The 23,706-nt window shown below is 38.5% G+C and overlaps 1 protein-coding gene across 1 annotated transcript in view; it reads right to left on the bottom strand.

Annotated features, from left to right (window-relative positions):
- Positions 1-3,120: 3,120 nt before the first annotated feature.
- The window catches only part of TNS3 (tensin 3), a 134,817-nt gene continuing 114,231 nt past the window's right edge, over positions 3,121-23,706 (bottom strand). The window contains exons 22-29 of the mRNA XM_053958255.1: positions 20,869-20,997; positions 18,534-18,629; positions 13,668-13,745; positions 11,857-11,934; positions 7,856-8,024; positions 6,823-6,891; positions 6,673-6,699; positions 3,121-5,694 (exon numbers count right to left, since the gene is read on the bottom strand). Of these exons, the coding sequence (XP_053814230.1) occupies positions 5,550-5,694; positions 6,673-6,699; positions 6,823-6,891; positions 7,856-8,024; positions 11,857-11,934; positions 13,668-13,745; positions 18,534-18,629; positions 20,869-20,997 (791 nt within the window). The 3' untranslated portion in view covers positions 3,121-5,549. The remainder of the gene's footprint in view (positions 5,695-6,672; positions 6,700-6,822; positions 6,892-7,855; positions 8,025-11,856; positions 11,935-13,667; positions 13,746-18,533; positions 18,630-20,868; positions 20,998-23,706) is intronic.

Genomic DNA, 23,706 nt, shown 5'->3' with positions numbered 1-23,706 from the left:
ATCAGTGTGTAAAAATACACATTGTATTTATGGTGGGTGCTAGGCTCTTTCCAGTGGTGCTCCTTAACCGGACAAGAGGTGATTTGCACAAACTGAAACTCAGGAGGTTACCTCTGAATATTAAGAAACACTGTGAGGGTGACTAAGAATTACCACCAATTGACCAGGGAGACTGGAGATTCTACCTTTGGTGAATTTAAGCTGTTTGGGCAAATGGCTCTAGAATGCCCCTCTTTAAACAATAGAGTTGGACTAGATTATCTCCTTAGGCCCCTTCCACCCTCAACCACCCTGTGATTCTGCAAATAATAAAACATTAAAACGGGTCAAACATTTGTACGTTGTGAAACACTAAATGTCTTCAAAGAAAGGGAATAGTTCCGGTTTGAGATCCCTTGTGATATGTGATGCAAATCCCTTCTCAGTTATTCAGCAAGATCCTTTAATTCTCTAAAAAGCTCCCCTTTGCCCTCTTGGTAGTTTGCCAGATATGCTAGGTCTCCTGCAAGCTTCCTGTTTCTGACTTTGGCTTTAAAAAACTTCTTCAGCTATTTGCCTTTGTAATTTCCTTTGTCCACAGCACCTGATACAGTTTACACTACTGTAACCTTTATTCTAGGTATCAACAGCAGAAGCAGATGAGGGATTTACTCTGCCTATCTCGTGGGTCAAGTTTTCTTGTCCCAAGAATTTTCTAATACAAACATATAAAAAATTACAAGGCAGCAGCTTCTGCCCCTTTTATAGAGTCTGGCCAAGTGCTGACTTGTTTAGCCTTGCCAAAAAAGACTGAGGGACACAAGGGGGAGCAGATTTCCTGCTATAAATATCTCAAGGAGAGAACAGTTATTGATACTAAGAGAACACTGGTATAAGAACAACTGCATATAAACAAGTTGTGAAAATATCTAGGATGAATCCTGAAAGCAGATTTTCTTCCACTGGAGCAAAGAGACTCCAGAGCAGCCTTAAAAGGCACCCAACAGCAGCACACATACACAATGACATCCAGGTTCAAGGACAACAGTTTAACAGGAGAGACTGGACTCTTGACACAGAAGATCATTTTACTATTGCATCCTTGTCATCTGTTCCACATTATAATTCATCCTAATAAAAGACCAACACTTTTAATAGATAGATCTCACTTTACAACCATGCATAAACCTTGCAATCACCTGTACTAAAGAATGACAGTCAAGCACACTGAATGAAAAATTCCTGCCAGTGTATGCCTCACTGTCCTGGGTTACAAGATGTGAGTGGGGGTGTGTATTCTATTATCATCTGTTAGTGGTGGGGGCAGTTATCTTCTGTTATTTGGGCAGTTTTTCTTTATCACTTCCACAACCAATCCTCCCTCCAGGGAGGTTATCTTCTGTTAATGGGCTCACTGATAAAATTACATCATCGTATTGTGAGGTGCTCTGCCCAGAGGGACAAGCCAAGCATTCTGACCTGGATATAATCTGAGATTTGGAACACCACAGGCAGCCTTTTCCACTGGATTCCCAGAGGAAGATCAGGCCTATCAACACCACCACTGGATCTTCAGAAGAAAACTACAGGATCACTGTAGTGACCCTTCTGCAGGATCACTGCTCCAACAGAACCACACTTGTCACTGCAGGAGGACTGGAGCCACCATTCAGTCAGACTGCTACCAACACCCTGACCAACAGGGTGTCAGCTCATGTTCTGACTCTGTCAGTGTTGTTTTGTATTACTGCATTTTTTATTTTTATTTTTTTCCCTAATAAAGAACTGTTATTCCTGCTCCCATATCTTTACCTGAAAGCCCCTTAATTTCAAAATTATAACAATTTGGAGGAAGGGTGTTTATGTTTTCCATTTCAGGGGAGGCTCCTGCCTTCCTGAGCAGACACCTGTCTTTTCAAACCAAGACACTCACAGAAAAGGCATAAGCATGACATATCAGAGTTTATCAGCCTCAGAAATAACCCTGATAAAGCATGTATATAACTCAACCTTCACTGTCTGTCTGATGCACTGATTTTGTACCTGTTTCAGCCAGGGGTTAAATTTCTCAGCACTCTCTGGAAGGTTTTCCAGCATAAGCGCAGTGGAGGCGAAGTTAAATGGTTACAATATCTCAGAGGATGGTATCATATTCTTCCTTCTTACACTGAAATATGCAATGCAAGCAATAGATACTTTTATACCATTATAACCACAAATTAACTAGGAAAATCATATGCTCCAACTGACCTGAACCACTAACACAAGCTCACCTGAAGTCCTTGAAAGAAATCTCAAACATTTCTTATAACTAAACCCCAGCACCCAAATTATTCTTAATTCATGAAGAAGGTTTTACTTATTAGCTGATTTCGAATGCCAGAAGTTAACTTTCATTCAGAACAGACTGCCCTGTGACATTGCGTAGTGGAATTTCACTTTTGTAATTTTATTATAATCTGAAAGAGGCGGTCTGAAGAGCAGAGAAAATTACTATACAAAGAATCTATAGAACATTCATTTATATAATGAAAACCTTTAGAGGCTTCTTTACAGTTTCAAGAAAAAAGTAAAACTTTTCACTAGTAGGAAAAACCAAGAAAGAAATATTAAATATTTAATGACAGTATTGGATACAGTCAAACCATTAATTAAAAATGTGGCTTTTAGCATTTTTGTAGTTTAACACTGTATGATTATAATAGTGTATTCACGAACCACATTAACAGGCGTCTGGCTAAATATATGTGTCAACTTGCTGCCATTAGTTATGAAATTGCATACACACATCGACCAAAAATCTTTCAGGAAAGTGCTATGTAAAGATTAGTCTTGCATTTGCCATGAACATATGAGTTCAATGAATATTTTTCTACACAGACTATATAATGGTATATACGGAACTACCTGGCTTTGTCAATTTTTAATTCATTAAAAAGCAAATGCACGTGGCAATATACCATCCAAAGTAATGCAAAATAGAAAATCTCCCTTAGAAACAGGGTAACTTCTTTTTTCCCACTTACCAAGTAGAGCTAAACTCCTAGAAAATACCACCAGGATTGTCAGCATGCAATCCCTCATGCTTTTGAATTCAAGCACAAGGAATAAAAAATAAGGTCCTGAATGGAAATGACAATACACGGGGTAAAAAGATTTTATTTTCAGCTCAAAGGCTAACACTTAGTGTCTAAGAAGACACACTAAAATTTATTATCTATATAAGTGAAAAAATACAGTTTAAAAAATCCTCCTCATTTCAATTCTTATAACACATCAGATTAAAATCTAATTGAGACTTAAATCTACTTGAGGTATCAACTGAAGAACTTCTGTGGGCTCCAACAGGGTGATGAGATCAGGCAATCTCATGTACATCATGGAGATTCTCATGGAATCTTTGTACACCAAAAGAATCTTAAAAGAAAACTTGTTCTCACATTTTATAAAAGGAGCAAAGCTCCTAGATGTAAGAACTTCATTTTTTTTTTTTGGATGGTACATAAATACTGTTTAAGTAGTATACCTCTGTGCCAAAAGAACAGAATTGTAACAGAATTAGTAACAGAATGTTACTAATCAGAGGTACTTGCCTTTGTTGCTTCCACGGTAGCTATTGAATTCCACACTTTGGATTGCTTCACCCTTCTACAGATATCCAATGCCTACTGCTACTAATAAATCACTTCCTGGTCCAAATACATTAAACTTCAAATATTTCTTCTCTCTCTCTTCCTCACCACCTTCCTCTTAAAAAACATAAAGTTATTTACACAAAATTGTAGTTACACAAATAATTTGGTAACACTTCTATGGTCACTGAGTAAGGTTTAACATGGTCCTAATACTTCAGGAATACAAAGAGAGCTGTCAAAAAACACCCCATACTTTATACAGGATAAATGTAGTTGAAAATGTTGGATAAAAGGATTAAAATCTACAAGTGGATAAAGTGGCTCATCTATCGAGTTATCAAGCAAAATACAGAATGTTATTTTATTCCTCAGGTTATTAATATAATGCTGACAGCTACACATGAAAGAAATAGAAGAAATGAAATTTTTCAGCACTTGCCACACTGAAGTTGCATTATAACCATCAGTTCCCATACAGGAGTCTAGTACTGCTCTTTTTCATTGAATGGGAACTACACAGAAGATCTCAGTGGCTTACTCTCCTTGTTCAGGCTTCCACTGTAACTTATTGCATCAATTTTCTATAAAGCTAAATAGCACTTTCTTATGCATTTCAAATATCAATGTGTTAAGAAACATAAAGAGATATGTACAGGTGTGATGGATGTAGAAATCAAGACATAAATGCTCTCAAGAAATGGGACGAAGTAACAAAATAAATTCCATTCACTTCCTGATTCCCTAACTCAAGGAATAACAAATCAAATATAGTTCCTATAGATGAAAAGAAAAAACGGTAAAATAATCTTCAAAACTCCAGCAAAATAATGGGGTAGAAGAATCCATAAATATAATTACATATTCTGTAGGGGAATAAACCAGTATTGCAGAGGCAGAAAATGGGAAGTGTCTTGTCACTGTAAGACAAAAGACAAAATATCCGACTACTGTCTCTACCAAGGCACAGGCTACACACACATTTACTTACACAAAATAGTGCTAAAGGTAAAGCTCAACAGTGGTCTAGTTTAAGAATTATCTCTCTGATATACCAAGATCTGAGATCCACTATAAATAATCTGTCACCGGTAAAAATGAATAAATTATATAATCTTCCTCTTTGGTTGTCCCTCATTTTTATCCTGTAATTACTAAAATGCTTAATCTTCCCTGCTTAGTTCTCTGTATTAAAAAATTACAAAAACCGCCTAATAATAGAACAGATTTTCACACCTCTTTTTGTTCTGCCACTTCTGCTTTATTGTAAAATTTTCAAACTAAAACAGCTCAGCCTTCTTAACACTAAATACAGAGCAATCTTCCTGAATATTCCACACTGCCACTCCTTTCTTACCAGAAAACAACTTGCACAGAAGTTCTCTTCACATACATCTTCCCCTTTCTCTATTCAGTTCTCATCACTGATCACAAAGACATAGGGAAGAGCAAATAATTTTCCTCAGATGATCATTCTCCTAAAAGCATGTTTGCAAGGCCTATAACTACCATTGATGAAACCATGGCAAGTGCCTTTGTGGAGGTTTTACAAAACACTTCCTGAACAAAAAAGTAGTGCAAACTACTAAATATTTCTGCTCCAATAAACTATGAGAAACAGCATGTGGAGATACATTAGAAACCCATCAGGAGAAAAGTTCTTCATTTATGCTTCATTCAGGTAAGGGCTACATGGTTTAGTGTGGCACCCAGCTTCTTTTGTTCTGTCCTCTGATACAAAAACTAAGAAATAGTGCTTTTTGAGGCATCTTGAAATAAAAGCCTGAGCTCTTGCAAACACAATACACAGATCATTCTCTGCTTTCCTTATTGGGAATGACAATATTCAGACATTGTTGCTGAATAGCCTTTCTCCCTCTCAGAGTGATTTCCTTCAGTGAAGTCAGCGATGAGTTCTGAATCAAGGATGGAAAGGCATCAGATCTTCTTCTGGGATCCAATCATGACCTTTGATACAAAGTTTACAATGGCACTGGCAGGTTGTTCTGGATCATGCTCTGCAAAGAGGTGGCATACGTTGTCTGTGGCACTGCCTTGCTTCCTGGCAATGAACCCAAACACTCTGCAAGGGCAGCAATCAAAGTATGTCAGAGAACTGACAGATACGCATTGCCTAACTTCATAAAACAGAAAAGATACTGCAAAAACAAAGCACACATAGCAGACTTCTGTGTTCTGATGGACAAGGTTCCATGTGGCTGCTAAATGCAGTGGTCCAGATGGACCAGCCGGCTCATTAGAGAATCAGGGAAGCAGACTGTCTCCTTCCTTCTACTCTGTCCATATGGCATCCTGTACTGTTTGCTGTCAGAGACATGCTGTTAACCCTGGAGATATATTTCTGACACATATCTCAGAATATATATCTCTCTATATATCAGATATAATCTGATTCGATACTGCTGTTCTCTAACCTAGTTTGGGGGGCATGTGGTGTGGTGTGGTGTGGTGTGTCAGGGATTGCCCAAAGAGAGGATTTTGAGAGCCACACATCTTAGTAGACAGAGTATTGGAAAAAGGATTTAAGCCATCTATTTCTGCTCCTTTCCAGAAACAAGTGCTGAGCCTCTCTATTTAAGTTATTTCTTTTGATTAAAGGGTGACAACAACGTAATCATGTATTTATGCCACACACTAATACTAGTAGGAGTGTTTTAATCTATGTACCAGGAGATGGATTTTTTTTAAAGCTATGAGTCTAAGTGAGAAAAGCTTATGTTAAGTCTTGTTGGACAGGTGGAACACAAAACTGAGAGAACAAATATCTCCGATGCCTGAAACCACAGTCAAATCAGAGACTCGCAATCTAAATAAACCATGCTAGCTCTGGCTCCAGACTTCCCATCCCCACCCATGCCATAATTAAGCCCCAATTTGCAGAGGTGTAGATGAAGTAACAAATTACAGAGGGCTGAGAGGCTTTTGTCTCTGAACAGATGCTTTCCCTTCCACATCTCAGACAAAAGTAATTTAGAACACCAAGAAACTGATCACTTTCATGATATTCCTAAAACATTCAGTTAAAAGAGACTCTACTTACTTTGCAGAAAGGCCATCTTTCATCCACCTTGTCCATTAAGAAAGCAGTAAAAAAAAAGAGAAATAAAAATGTTCATTTTAGTTTGTTTGTTGGGTTTTTTTGGTAGAACAATACAAATAACATATTAAAAATACTGCTTGTCGTACTTACTTTCTGTCCTGTGGATCCAAAGCACAGAAAATAACGGTGTTGACTGAATAATGTCGCCGAAAAAAGAGTCTGGATAGGAAGAAAGAAAACAAATTACAGAAACAGTAAAGATGCTTACAATTCTAAACAACAAACTAATCTGAAAAATAAATTGTATTCGATTTAATACAATATTTTTTGCTATCTTCGAGTGACTTTGAAATCCACATGAACTGCTTCAAACCAATAAATACATGTTTCAAACACTAACGTAAAGTTTTTTGAACTAAAGGAAAACTGATTCTCAAGCTAGGAACTAGGAGTATGAAATGTATTTTTTGTAAAAACTGGCCACTTAGATTCTATTTTAGTGGGACAGACAACTTTGTGGAACTTACGAATAATTTGATCATATTATGTTTCAAAATATTCACACTCCTAGGCATTACAATTAAGGTAAAGGTTCTGTGATCTGCTACAAATGATTGCAAACCCCATGGAATGAAGAAATCTGGCACTTTTTTTTTTAACCTATAATGAATTCCTGTTGTCCTTCGTTATTGTAATTTTTCAAATTGGAAAATTTTGTGGTAGCCTAACTAGCACTTATAACAAAGTAAATATAAATTAAATTTTTATCATAGTTTTTTACAGGCTATCCAATACACAGTTTCAGATCCTGGAGACACACATCATCTGCTTAAGTCAGGTCTGTTCAGTGATACTGGTGAAAGACATCATGAAGATAAATTGTTTCACAGAATAGGTTCAATATCAAATGCCAGCAAAGCCAATACTTTCCTAAGAAATAACAATAAAAATTGTCATATAAAAGTGACCTTCCAAAGGTAAAATATGCCAGGTGGAAATAAAGTCCACAACTTAAAAATATATTTTCCTGTACTACAGCCATCATACACAGTCACCATCATTCCTATAATCCTGGTATCCTCTGAGACAGAGATTGCAAAATGTAACTAGGAATGTTAAATCAACAGTGGCCAACCTGACATGGACAGGGCCAGATATTCCCTTCCCATCCTTATTTGCTTACTTTCTTTGATTATCTGTCAGTGTGATTCCCTGAGCAGACACCTTGAAATGGACAACGGTTGAGATAGGAGACGGATCTTGCATCAGCGTCAGGCTCAAGGCTTTCTGTACTGCCTGGTATCCTGTGAGGGACTCCATCTCTACTGAATTCAGGTACCAAACGTTACAAGCTGTAATGAAAGAGGGGAAAGATTTTGAGAGGTCATAGGCCTTTTACTCTCCCTTTGGTATTAATACTTTTATATCAAAGCCAATGACTATATTTATCTATTACCCATAGATATCCTGAAATTTAAATAAATACAAGACAACACCAGAGAGTACACATGTAAGTAGTTCTGGAGCAAAGGCATTTCTGAAAGAATAGGGATATTTTGCTTTTAAGTTCAAATACATCAGCCAGTAAGAAAACACACATTTGCAGCATGCGTTCACACATTCTACAGTTTCAAATATTTAAACTATATTCAAAGGAAACCATTCACTTGATTGGCAAGACAAGAAAGTTTTCACACCAAAAAGAACTGAGGGTTATTTCAAAGCTCATTTCTTATTAATTCTCATTAATAGTGTTCTGTACATTTAATGATTTCAGAGCAAGTAAAACAATTTCCATACTGATAAAAATTACTGACATACATTTTTAGGCCTTTTCTTTATTTCAGCATGCACTTACTTCTAAAAGTACTATTCCTCTTCTAGAGATATTAGCAACTTCTGAAATATCTCTATAAAATAGATGCTCACTGCATCTAGTTTCTAAGGCTACCAAACAGATACTTTTTTTACACAATTTTGTATCAAATCTGCAGTGAGCACTAGGAAAATATGTATTATTATATAGCATTATACAGTAGTACTGTACTACTGTATAATACTACATAGTACAGTGCCATCTAAAGTATGAACTATTATATGGAATTAACAGAATGATTCACATGCTTACTATAGAATTGTGGTATAAAGTCAAACTTACAAACAAATTAAGAACAAGCAAGAATGATTATACAGATCCATAGTTAAACACTAGCACCAAAATATTTTGTGTTTGGTAAAAACACTTGTGTGGGTATCCAGGACAAAATTTACAACTCTGTCAGTTGACACATACAAATTACCATGGCTACATTTCATCTGTTTAGCAATTTCATTTGGCTTGCCAACATTACCATAAAAGCAAAGATTTAATTTAATCTAACAATTTATATTTTTGTTTAGTTATTCTATAATCTGTTTTAAGATTTCTCCTGTGACTATCTACATAAAATTATACAGCTAGACACTGGCACTTTCAAAACAACCAAGTAATCATACAGTTTAAAAGTGCATAAGCCTAAGTTTGACTCCAGCATAATGATCAGCTCAGTAACTTCAAGCTCTGGAGTCCATCAGTGAAGGAAGGGATCCTGAGATTTCATTTATTTGATTTGCAAGTCTAAAATTTCAAAAATACATTTTTGCATTGCTGTAAAAATGTCCATAATTTTTGCTTGAATCAATTAAATTCATGCAGAGAAGACTTAAGATGATGAGTAGCAACCCAAAACTGTAATGAACATTCCAAACCATAAGCTCTCTTCTTCTCCCCTCATTACTGTGTATGGTCACTACAGATCTAAAGCTCTTCACTATCCTGTAGGTCTTTCCCCAGAACAGGAAGATTCCCTTCTTTTACAGTCACACACATCAGAGTCCCTTCCTCTTCTTCCACACAGTGCATTGCTGTCGACAGACTGTTTTCAGGTTTTGTTTCTAAATGAAATTTCGAAGCATTTTATCTAGATTGCCCTCAAAGTGATAGCTCAAACAGCACTTACCCAATACAGGGTATCCTTTGCCTCTGTAGCACAGAAAATAATAAATGGAAACTTTTATGAAAGTGTTGCAAAGTGAAAACATGTTGCTTTAAAAAGGAAAGGAGAGATAATGAGAAACACAGAAAGATTTGTCATTAAAGAAAATCATGCATGGCCGGACAAGGTATCGAGGACAGTAATGCTGGAGAAACCATGCTCCAACCTACAACAAAAGGAAGACCTTTTGTTCAATGCAGCTGCCCTGCAATGCTGCTGCCTTCGTCTTTCACAGGTGACATTTTGGAGCACATCTGTGCCACCAGCGACAGCTTAACAGTGCTGCTTTCAGATTGGGAATGTCCTGTGTTCAGAATTCTTAGTTTCTTGACTGTATCAGTGTAAAGAGAATTAAGAACTGCAATTTATTTGAGCAGAAAATTTTGTTGCTGAACAGGAAGATTAATAAAGCAAGGTGTATTCTAGGGAAAAGCCTCTTATCTGTATGGTTTCCAGTCTTCAATTGTCAGTGTCTAAGAAGCAAAGGATTTCTAGTAAGCTTCAGCACTTAGAACCTGGAAATGCTCATTAGGTTTTTCAGGGAGATATAAAAAATAATCATTCTAGGAAAACACGTTACTTTTTTGCTTGTGGAGTGAGAGAAGTGTGGGTATAGAAGGGCAAGGAGAAAGTGTATCTGCTTTAAAGCTTCTCTGAAAGGACTCAATTTACATGTTTTGAATCTGCACTTCAGTTTTGAACTCCACAACTTGAATGCTCTGTGACTGGAAAGGGACCCCTGATGTATCAAGGAAAAAAAAAAAAAAACTCTCATAGCTAATTTATCTATTTGGGTTCCAAATTCTTGTTTAAAATCAACAAAAACATCAAAACAGGTTAAAATCAAATGTACTAAGTACCCTAAATTATCCATGATACGACAGCTCCCATAAAGACTTATCTGACTACCGTCCTAGCTGAAGAAATAATTCTTTTTCTTTGAAATTTTGAAGTCAAAGCAGATTGCTGCACAAGCAAGGAGCAACACTCTCTCCAGAGCTGGCCAGTTTGACAACTGCCCCTTCAGAAGTGCTCTAAAAATGCATGAGGGTAATGAGGCAGCATTCTTAGAAACACATGCTTTGCCACAACACTCACTTGTGGATCCAGGGGTAGGCTGAACTCAAAAGAAAGTGGCAAATGTAGTGTATTCCTGTGCTCTAATGGCACTAGTTAGGTGGCTTCTGGGGAGAATGCGTAGCAACCTGAAAACCAAGGGCCACTGCAGGACATGGGCAGGATCCCCTGGACATGCCCAGTGTACATCAGAGTAACACAATTGGTTGCATTTCTACTAAGGACAACTTTAAGATTATACAGGAGTTCTTAGAGCATTGTCCAATACGGTGAGTTAGAATGCCACCACACTTTTTCAGACAGGCTGTTTAATTAATTCTCTGGATCAGCTGCACACTAACAAAGCAGATAAGAAGCAGAGCACACCTCTACACAGCTCTTGCAAACATCCCAGTTTGAGAGCCATACAGATAGTAACAGTGCATAGCAACAAAATTTGGACATACGCTGGTCATGGTTTTCTATCACATCAAATAAGCTTGCAGTAACACAACTCAACTTGCCAGAATGGGTGCTGCACTACACATAAGAATCCATAAAAGCATCCAGTGGAAAAGACATATGACATTTCCTAAGAACATGCAGCACCAAGTGAAGTAAAGAGAACTGTTCTTTAACATTTTTTTCAGATTGATGTAACAGTAAGCATTTTGCAGTGGTATTGTTAATGCCTATGATGAGAACTTAACCCTAACTGAACACCTTCCTTAGTTAGCTTTTGCAGACCTCACACAGAGTTCTTGAACCTCTGCAACCACAGGTTGAAAACAGCCTCTTAAAGCTTATCAGTTATGAAAGCAATGTCTTGCTTAAAAATTGTCATGTTTGAAGTAACCTACGTATACCTCATATTCTCATGGGACACATGATGGGAAACAAAACACAGGGTTGTAGCACGTAGGAGCTGGTTGCAGAAAATAGAAAAAACTTGCCCTTTACACTTCTACCCAGCACAATAAATTTAGCTGCTACCTTTACATATCCTTTAATCCAGTCTAAGCTTCAGCTTCTCCCAACCTGTAAGATACAAACTTTAGTAACAGTCAAATAAAAGGATAAAAGTTTAACAGACCTGCACCCTGTTTGAGAAGCTCCGCAGCTGAGTTTGCAGCAGTTTGTGGAGAAGTTTCTGCTATCTCCTCCAAGAGATCTGCAAAAAGAAAAACACTGTCCATGCCTTGTATGGACTTAAATCAACAAATCTAAGTCCACAGTCATTTATGAGCTGTTACACTTATAACTGTGATCTCATCTACTGGACAACTCTTGGCCAGAAACATGAAACCACTTTTTATCTGCAATTATAATTATCTGTGTATGTTTTGTGCTGTGTCAGGGTTTTTTTTTGCCTCGAGCACTGCAAGCAGGATGCTTAACTTTTGTTTCCTGACAATAAAAGACACAACACAGGCATATGCTGTAGGGACTCACATGATTACACATTAAGACAATACTTACAGCTGTATTCCTTCACTACAGCCAAAAATATATTGACTAGTGTGATTTTAATGATATAATTTGATTTGTATAATTTACAGTAATTTATACAGAAAGACTGTTACCATGATGAAATCAATTAATTATATTTTGATTCAGAGGATGACAACAAAACGTTCTTCTTAAGTTGAAAAAAAAAACATCTGTACCATTAAGACAGCAGTGGAATGTTTCCTCCCAATTGATTGTTAAAAGTAGTAAGAAAACTGTCCACCTACATGTTATTTCAGGTATATAAATGCATGTAAGATCTCACTTACTGCTGCCTTTAGCATGAGGCATGCCGTCTTTGAATATAATCAAATAAGGAAGAGAGCCATACAACAGTTTGAGGAAAAGAGCCATAACACAGTTTATACTCGTGACACATTCATATGGTTAGTTACAGTTATCCAAACATTTTAAATACTCCAGGCACTGTATCCTGTCATTAACTACAGAAGACCATCTTAAAATGCATAATCAAATTGGATTAAAAAATAAAACCAAAATAAAATTTCACTGTGGTATGTTTATTCAAGACAAGGCAAATGTTCCAGACCTATACCTCTGGAAGAACAGAATAAGTTTTCCATCTTAGGTGATGGGGATAAAGAGAACAAGCCAACCTTCACATTTTTTTGCCATATAAATGCATGAGATCTCTTGTCACATCTACCACAGCATATTTTTCTGCTAAAATGGTTGCATTGATGTGTTTGCATAAATCAAATGCTATTTTTGTATATTAACATATGGTCTGTGACAAAAGTTTAAGGGGTTCAAAAAAGCCTTTAAAGTCATAAACCACAAGAACATTTTTCAATAATGTGTCTGGGGTTAACTTCATGGGGAGAATACAAGACAACTGAATTACTGAACAAGCATGAGCATTTTGTTTGTGTCTTAGAGTGGTTTATGAAATCAGTATCAGCAAAATCAGAATCATAATCCGATGAAGCAACATAAGCTTTTTGATAATTTACTTGAACAATATTTGATCCTGTGCAAGTTGCTACACTCTTCCTGCCAGTGTCGCACTCACGGCACCATCTACTCTTTATCTACTTGTCCTTTTGCTATCCAGACCTGATTGAGTGGTTAAACCTAACCATACACGGGCATAATGTTATGTCCAAGAAGTACATTTGTCTTCCCACATGGTAAATTACTGCATGGATTTCCATGATGAATATATATTTATGACTGGAATATCACAGTACCAGTATGCTCACAACCACACTTTGGATAAGGGTCATCACCAATACTGAAGACAATGCCACAGCTTCCTCCTTGGTGAGGTTTTGCTTAGATCTCAACTTGTGACACATTCACCTGCCTTCAGACACTGACACTTTGAAGCAAAACTTGGCTGGAAATATCTCTTCTGTACTTCAACAAGCATACCTCTGTCTGGGATGAGGAGCTTGCAGGGCAATGCCAGTGGAGTGATGGAATGCTGATACACTAGAGCTGTCAAACTCCCTGCGATCAGAAAAGTAACAAGACATGCACAGTTAACTTGGTAGGCAACAAGAACGCTTAAGTTATGTTTACTCTCAAGTATTTTATAGAATAAGGGCCCCCTCTGCTTCACTTTAAAAATCTCTTGGGACCTAAGCCAAGATCTTCTTGAACTCATTAATCACAATCATATGTTCCCTTCCCCTCTTTATATACACTGCTTAGATCCTAACCTAAGTGTCTGTGCTTCTGTCATGGTTTGACATGAAGTGAATTTTTTTTCCAGGAAGTTGGGTCAAACCAATCAGTGGTCAGGTTTGGATATTGGCACCTGGAGTGACCACTGAAAGTATGGACACGCCTCTGAGAACACAGGGGGCTAAAAGCAAGAACTCCCAGGAGAACTGTCTCTTTGGTTCCAGTTGTCAGAGAGTGCAGACTCTCCCCTGCCCAGCCACAGGCTGGGTGGGGGAGGGGAAGCCACGCGGCCTTGTCCAGGTAGGCCGAGGGGCTGAAGGTCTGGAACTGAGCCAGCTCCTGCGGACGGAAGGGTAGAGAGAAGCGGAGATGCCTTTGTCCCCCCCCCAGAGGGAAAGTGACAGAGAGCCTGACGGCACCTGGAATTTGCCGGCAGAGGAGACGCAGAAAGGGGGGGATGATGCCCAGCGTGGGAGACGGGATGCTGGACAGAGATTTCAGCCATCCAGGGAGTCTGAACTTTTAACCCTTTCCGGGAAATGAGGGCTTTGTAAAATATTACTCCTCCTTGATTTGTAGTGGAAGAGAGACAGTCCAGGACCTGAGATGTTAGAAGAAGAAATTTTTAGGTGGGAGGAGATGATGAAGTAGCTTTTGGCTGGACTTTTCTTGCTAGCCATAGACTGAACCAAAATCTCCTGCAATAGAGACTGCATTTTAGGGGGATGCAGTGGTGACCCAAGGAGACCTGCTTCAGCAACCACCAGCGAAGGAATGGCAAGAACAGAAGAAAGCTGAGGAGGGAATGGTGATGCCCTCTGTCTTCAGAAAGAAGATGTTCTCTGTTCTTGGACCCTTGGCCCCAGGGGAAAATGGGGGGGACTGTAGTCCCAGGATGAGAAGCTGAACTGTTGTATCTTTGGGTCCGTGGCAAAGCATCCTTAAAGGAGCCCTATGAGCAGTCTGTCCATGCACAGTGGTGAGAGCACTGTGACATGGAAAGGAGAGTGTCACACTGGCAGATTTTCTTTGGGCGGTTGCCATGTGTGGCAGGGAAACACAGGAGGTGGCAACTGTGTTGCCTGGGGGGTCTGTGGTGCAAGAGAGACTTCTCTCTCCCTTGATAGTTTGAGTATTGATTATCTGAAGGGTGGTAATTTGATCAGGAATCCCGGGTGATGTTCCATGGTGGGTGTTTTGGAAACTGGGAGGAGGAGGGGTGTGTTTTAGAAGGTCTTCATCCTGGATTTAGTCGGTGTGTCTTGTGTAGTAGTAGTTTAATAAAGTTTTTTTTCCCTTTGTTATTAAGCTTGGGCCTGCTCTGCTCTGTTCCTGATAACATCTTACAGTATTTATTTGGGAAGGTGTATTTTCATGGGGGCGCTGGCATTGCGCCAGTGTCAAACCATGACAGCTTCAAATGAAGAAAGCACAAAAATGACAAAATCAGTAACATACACAAGTCAGTAAATTCTTTTCAACACTCTTAGCTTCTGCTACATTAAATGTAGCAAATTCTTATGAAGGTGGCAAGAGCACAAGAGGTCGCTTATGCTACATGATGAGGTAAAATAAAAGCAAGTTCTACCTCTTAGCCACCTAATCTTCATCATATAGTGTTCTGTCTACACACACCTCTATTTTGTAATTCTGAAAGTACAAGAGATAGTCCAGGTAAAACCTCTTCTATTCAATGCAGAAGTGATGTACTTAGCATTCTCTATTAAATGACTCTTCTATTCAAAGTCACCCTTGCAATTCGGTCTTGGCTTAACTGAAGTAATTCAATACTAGTTATCTTTGATATTAGCATGTGAGACTATAAGGAGTGAGAGGAAGGCATAGTATTCATCAGCCTGTTTGTACAAAAAGCCATCCTTCAATCCCATTTACTAACATTACAGCCATGTGCTGGAGAAAAATCCCAGTTCAACCAAAACCAACCACATCTTTACAGTCCATCAAAAATTTATTTGAAAAAGAATGATAACCCAATTCCACAAGGGTCTTACAGAAATGCAAAGACTGATCAATATTATTAGTCCTTCACAATCTTATCCATAAACATGTGTAATAGTGCCTGTTCACCTACTTTGTGAACCAGTTTTGAGCCTGTGTCTTGGGTTACAATGTGGGGTGTAACCAAGCTATGTATTCTACTCCCATCTACATTAATTCTTGATGAAGTGTTAACGGTGGGTCATTTTTAACAGCTGTCCAGTGTGCACCCAACCCTTCAGACTGCAAGCTGGGTATTAGATAAGGGAGAAGAGGCAAACCCTGCAAGGCACAATGGTTTTCACAATTAACTCAGGCCATGGTAACTACATCCATCCTGAGGGAGTCATCTCTGCTCAGGGGCCATCGGGCCATCCTGGACTATATGGCCCTAGCAAGAATGTATGACTGCAATGACTCAAGAGTATTACATCATTCCATTGTGAAACTCCCCATCCCGAGGGAGGTACCACCTGAACGTGACTATTTATCATCTGGGGTTTTGGGGACTTGAGGCACCACCACCATTGCTCAACAGATGTAGAGGAAGACCAAACCTTTCACAGGACCACAGCTTTCAACAAGACTGCAATCATCACTTCAACAGGACTGCAACCACTATTTAATCAGATTACGACCACCACCCTGACCAACAGGGTGTGAGACTGTACTTTGACTTAGTGAGTTTAAGCCAGTTTTTCTGTATGACTGCATTTACTGTAATATTTTTTATTAAATTGTAACTCCAACCTGCTCTCAAAGTGTTTGTGTGGGGTTCATCTCTCACTGTGGTTTATTTTCAAACCAGCACAGGCTGTACAAACTGAAAGACTAGGAGATGTTCAAACGAAATGACTAGTAGGGCTACATAGGTGCCTAAACAAGTACTTCAAGATTGAGGTAGGAATGGACTAAAAGTTCTCATTTAAAGTAAGTCTCATGCCAAATACTGATAAACTTCAATCCACCTTTATTTTAAATACGACTTTAATTTCACATCTGTTAATTTTATGGTAGATGACCCTTTCACAAGTATATTTGGTGTATGTGACAAGGCCTGTAACAAGGGCTGGGAGGGCTGCAGGATGACCTCTGGGTAAAGTTCATGCCAAACACAGCCCATTCCAGCAGACCCACTGCAGGGCACCTATGGAAAAAAGGCTGGGTGAGATACAGCAGAGAGAATGCCACGGACAGAGAAAGAGGAGAAGGAGGTGCTCTGGGTATCCAAGTTGCCATCCTCCACCCTGTAGCCTCTGGAGGATCTCACAATGGAACAGATGGGACATTTTCTGTGGTTAACAGAGGGCACATGTTCAAACAGATTTTTTTCCCCTGCAGGATGGCAGCCTACAAGGAAAGCCCACATCCCAGGAAGGAAAAACTGGGAGAGGGATGAAGCACCATCCCTCACACCCACTGCAGTGGGCATGAGGAGTCTGGGAGGAAGCAGTGAAATTGAGCTTGGAAAAGAGGAAGGAAAAGTGTTATTTAATACTTGTCTTTTCATGTTAAGGAAACTTCCCTGTCTGATCATCCAAGAGCCATTCTGGCAGTCACTCTTACACCACCTGAGCAGGTACTCAAAGCCCCTTCACAGCTACACACCCCACACTTATATACACACTGTATATACACAGATGTTTCCTCAGAAGCTCAACCCCAGGTTTCCCTTAGCAGAGTCTCAGACTTCCAGATCATTAAAACAATTTAATTTTGGTGCAACAACTTAATAACAAAATAACAGCTCAAAATGGGAGCCTCCGAGGAGAGATACCCTTACAATCAAAAGGCAGGAAGGTCTAGGGGTTGGCTGCTGCTGCTGCACCTCTTGAGTGCCTGGTCATCTGGCCACACAGGTCCCCGAGCCCTTTGTTATGCAAAAAGTCAGCACGTCATGGCCTCTTTCTTGCCTGGGACACCCATAGATCAATCTGCAGTTTGCACTTCCAGCTTGCAAACCCAGCTATCTTCACTGAATGTATCCCTCAACATCTGACTGCCTGAATATTTATTTTAATTGGAAAAACATTAAAATAATTTTCCCCAATTGAGTTTCTTTTGCCCTGTAACTGGTTAGCATCCCTGTTTTCATCTCAACCCATAAGCTCTCCCATCCTATTTTCTCCTCCTACCCCAAATGAGTGGAAAGCAAATGAGTCAACAGCTAGGTAGGTCTTTGGCTGTTTGCCATGACAGGTATTGTACTCCCATCATATTTTATTAAATAATGTACTGACATAGCATAATGTATTTTGTGAATATCTCACTCTGGTGTCATTTTTAGCCACCTAATATGCAGCATAAATATAACACTGGACAAAAGGTCCCAAATCAATTAGGATGATAAGAGTGATTTAGCTCAGCTTTCTGCAGCAACATTGGTAGTGATAGACAAGCTTGACTGTTTGAAGACTGGTCATGTGCATCTATGCTAGAGTGCCCTGCACATCTGCTTAAGGTAAATGTGTAAAAAGCTCCTGGAACCTTGGAATGGGTACCTACGGAAGTCACCAGGACTCAAAGTAGTCTCTCATTTGTATTCTACCCAAGTCAGCACTTGCAATGCCAACTGTTTCCATCTTCTCAGTCCCTGTGATGCACAGTACTTACCAAAATATGGTTCATTCGGGCATCCTTTCAAGCGTACCCCCTTCTGAGTACACTCAATCAGAAAATGCCTTACAAGTTCATTTGACAAATCTCCAACTATGTTGAAAAAGAAAGTTCATGAAAAGAAGCAATTAACAGACAACTCTCACAAACTAGGTCTTTATGAAGCAGTTTTTCCACATTACTACCAAATGTTTTATATACAAAATCCAAAGAATACAATTAGACCTACTCTGCAAGTTACAAGATGTATTTGAAAGTTTGTTTTTCAAAAAACAAATAAGCAGACAGCTCACTTTTAGACAGCCAGAGGAAATGGTTTTATATTCTTAAGTGACTGACATCCAAATATACACTGGTGTCCAAAAATGTCCAAATATGGTCCCAGCTACAGACAGGAACAGAAATTTGGAAAATGAATAGTTAGAAATTTTGATGCATTTGCCCATTAAAAGAACTTGTATCCAAAGTGACAAGAAAGAGAAGTATGAAAAAAATATTCCCATTTCTAGAAGTTCCCCAGATTAAGAGTAGATTAAGCTACACAAAAGTAATGATGGCAATTCTCTCAGTGCATTTTTATGTTTCCAAATGTCTGCAGTTTTGTGCTATGTCTCTGCTCCTGAAAACAAACATTTACATGAAACACTAAGGTTTCACTAGATTTTAAGACAGTTTTAATCTCAGGAATCTAAAACAAACCAAAACTGTAAAGGTGGATTAAAAGAGGAGATTCAAAGCCCAAGAGACATGTAAAAATTCCCTCGAGATTTATCATTCTTTTAAACATGTACATATATACGCAGACATATAATTAAGACAAATATTTCTTGGAAGATGGATTCACAGTATTTCATACCTGACTACAAAATTAATCCTTCTCCAAATAGTTAAAAGGTTATTTCATACCAACAGGACAAAGCTATCAAACCATTCAAACCTTAACAAAAGAGCTACAAACAGGTGTTCCTTTGATCTATCAGGAAACACCTCAAGGGTTGACTTTCAGGCCAATACAGATGACTGCATTAATATGGATAGCAGAAACTTCTATGCAAGCAAATATTGCACTGATCACTTTTTCAAACAGCTGTTATGCTCCCACCAAATGAAAAATAAATGACTACAAGATATGTGGGGAGGGAAAGCCTGGAACAAGACGGAACCATCTGTGCCTTCTGGGATTAAACAGTGGAAACAAAAAAAGCTAAGTATCATGAAGCGAGAAGTGGAAGAACGCTAGTCTTACTACTACTAACATAAACTGTCTCTTAAAGACTGGCAGAGTTTGAGCTTTCATGTCTTCCTGGACTTTACCAATGATTATAAGAAAAGTCTACTAAAAACACCTTACAAGCCACTTTCAATTTGTCTCCTAGTTGTTGTTATCATCACCCCAGTACGCCTACACTTTTTAAGTCATTGGAGTGGTTCTGCTGATGTTTATTGGCAACAAAAAGGACTACATGGCAAATTGTTATTAAAAATTGTTTCAAGACACGAGACTAAAACAGATTCAAATTGTTACTGTGATAGAGTTGAACTGCTAAAGTTGCTGCAGAGTAAGCAAATCCAAACCAACAGCCAAACAAAAAAACAAACAAAATCAGCCAAAACCATACTCCCATAAAAACAGCACTAAGAATAAATGCTTTACTGTAATCTTAATTGCCTACCTCACCAGTCATTATGTACTAATGAAACATAATAAGCTTTTTAAAACAAAGACAGCAGCAATAAAAACCACTCCACTAACCTTGCAGTAGTACAAATGGAACCAAGAACACTACAGATATTGGCTGCTGAGTTTCCATATACCAATTAATGATTTCTGCATGTTCTGCTCACTTTATGTTTCACAACTGTCAGGCATGAGTTATATATGGAGGGACTAGAGCTGACAGAGTAGATATATAAATCACCACTTCTTTTGAACAATTATCCTTAAGAATCTCTTCAGATTTATATCTGAAATAGAACTGTCTCAAAACAAAACTTTGGGATAAAAAATATTCAGCCCTCCAGCCGAGTGAAAACTTTACATTGTAGCCTGTGAATCAAATGCAAACTTCTGATTGCTAGGGAAGACCAATTGCTGAGATGACATTGAATTTTGTTACGTTGATGAGGTACAACACATGCACAGCCACAAAAGAAATCATGGTGAAACCATACAGTATAACAGGCATTGTATCCAGTCTCATTTAACAACACATCAAATATAACCTGCAATTCAAGCTGCACTTATGAGATGAGGGGAAGATTCCAACAGATTGCTACCCACAAATAAGGACTACCAACTATGTATAGCTTTTTAAATAACATATAGAAGTACCTTTCTTTAACTGTAGCACAGAAGGAGGTGGTGTGGCAACTTTCATTGCCAGGCCATAGGCTCCCCGGAAAGAATGACTGTCTCGAACAATGAAAGCCCCAGGTTCCTTTTCCTTGAGAACAGCAATGGCTGCAAGGGATTCCAGAAAAGAGACAAAACTCAAAAAACAGTTTAAGAACAATGCACACACTCAAAAAGTACAGTAGTACAAATGTATAATGAATAGGACACCAGAAGAAGTAAGATCTTTTTCTCTATCCTCATTGCTATACAACAAAACACAATCAAGCATATTTGGGGGACCTAAGAGGAAACACCTTGTCCAAATCTCACAGATACTTATTTTAAAAGAATCCTGAAGTACAGAACCCTGATTTTTACTGGTTTTTAAATTAAGAGGAGTGTTCAGATCCCACCAGAATTCCTACAACCAGTGCAAGAGCAAGTCTACTTCTGCTTGTATTTTGTCAATTTGTTAAAAGATTGCCACACTGACTAGACAGCACTGTTTTTCACTTCCTATTCAGCCTCAACAGGCAGAACAGATGCATTCTCATCCACCAAGTTTTTGTCCCTGCAAAGCTACCTTACTGCCTTAGGAGTTTTAAAGCAGAGGAAGGAATGTAAGTGTATATTTTGCTCTTTGAAGTATTTTTCATCTGTATTTTGGATCTCTTCTGAAAGTGCAATATGAAGACCTCTCCAAAAGGAAACACTTGCAAAAGGGAAATTGCTGCTACTTTGCACAAGTCAGTTGCAGACTTTGAAATCTAGTAAACTTATTTTGAAAACAGACAAAAAGTTAATCTAATGATTTATCTTAATAAAATCTTTGTACTTTGCTTTCTTTCCTCCCCCATACAAGTTTTAGAAACACTTGTGTATACCAGTATACTTCGTTTCTAGAATTTCCAATCATCAGTATGCCTTCAGAGAAACAATAGAAAGAGCCCAAATTTGATGCTGGACTCCTTAATTAACTCCTTAATAATGTATGACTGTTCATACAGAAAATGGATATTATGCATATGGGGCACAAAGGCATGTTTTGCAAGGACTGAGCAATGTTTACAAAGCAAAAGTTATTTTCATGAAAAAAGGGGAAGTAAAAAAAAAAATCAGGAAAATGCAGACATAATTCTCTCTTTTGTCTTGTCAAAGCAAGTAAAGCAAACATGTATGCATTCTATTCTCTTCATGTGTCACGTGGCAAAAGAAAGAACCTCTTTCCACAACAATATGTCTTGAAAGGATAAGGATGAATACACAAACCCCTGCAATTAAGCAGTACATAGCACTTCTAAATACAAAGGGATACAGTAATAATTTGTCACAGGAGCAGTCTATTAAACACAGGGGAAAGAAGATAAAAAAAAATCAGTAGGAGTACCTTAAAACATTTTTTAAAGAAGTTCTATTTAAAAGATGAAAAGAGACATATTAAAAGGTTGGGAAGACTGTTGTTTCATTTGTTCAAGCAGTCAGGTTTAAAATTGCTTTATATCTACTTCCCTCACCAGACACACATAACATGAGGTACTTTTCTGCATATTTAAAGACTCTCATTATGGGTGGTGAGTAGATAACGTGAAGGGGACTGGAGTGAAAAGACCAGCAAAGTATCATCCAGAAATGAATGAATGTTCTGTTTTCTGTGATCTTTGTTCCCCTGGCATCATATTTACCACTACAAAAGAACACCCTCACCATCTGAGAACCTAATAACTAGACAGACATAGCAATTCATCATTTTCCAATAGCTGAAGTTCACACTATTTTGGTTTAGTATGAATATCCTTCTCAATGCAGAACTAGTTAGTGATTTTTCCTGACAACCACATTTTAAAAAATCCCAGTTTAAAATTCTGCTTTATCTCATTAATCATAATTCACTATAGCTGAGTATTACAGTAATAACACAAGCACAGTCAGACGAACTGCATTTGGAAATCACTGTCAGAGACTGAAATTATATAGTTTCATGGCTGAAAGACTTTTGTAAAGAAGTTTTGCCCATTATGGCAAAAGTGTATGACGAAGCTACAGCAACGAAGCTGCACCACCGAAGCTCACCCCACCCTGAATGGACCTCCTGACTGAAACCCTGAACTGTGAGTTAAGCCACCTAAAAGAGCTTAAGATAAGATAGAAGTGACACTGTTTTTCAATCATCTCAGGTTTGCGAAGAAATTGATAAGGCTGGGGAAGAAGGATGCATTCACAGGAGGGCCAAGCTCAGCAGCTGTCCTGAAAATCATCCCCAGCTGGCTTCAGGGTGGAGGCCATAGCCCACAGGCTTATCTGCAACCAGGTTTGCACAGACTCCTCCCCAACCAAGGGGGGAGGAGGATAGTTTTGGGTATATGTCATGACCTCTGGTCAGAGGCAGTGAACATCCACCCTCCTTTACACAAAGTGGCTCAGCTGTAAAACCCCCCACTCTGGGAAAGCCACATCCACACAACACTCACATGAGGGGCAGCTGAGGAATGTCATAATCCAACAAAGACCCCTAAAGCACTCCCCAGACTCATTCCTGAGGCCCTGCACCACAGCACTATACACGATGCAAAGTGATGAAACCAATTCAGAGTCTTGCAAGAGTGAGTATCAAACTTCAGGGGAGGTACCTGGGCACTCCCACCTGGCCCAACTTGTATTAATCTTGGGACCCACAGAGGGATGATATATTTCTACTTAATCTGTTCCTGTCACTCTTCCTTTCCCCCCACAACCTCTTCTTCTATTTCTTTCTCTTTCACTGTTAAAGAAAATATATCAATTTTTTGGTATCAACATTTAATCTTGTTTGGTTTTAGTCTCATTTCACAGAATATT

Source organism: Vidua chalybeata, chromosome 1 (assembly GCF_026979565.1).
Source record: "Vidua chalybeata isolate OUT-0048 chromosome 1, bVidCha1 merged haplotype, whole genome shotgun sequence".
NCBI lineage: Eukaryota > Metazoa > Chordata > Aves > Passeriformes > Viduidae > Vidua > Vidua chalybeata.
Note: the sequence above shows the minus strand (reverse complement) of the source record. Positions and strands in the feature narration are given on the sequence as shown.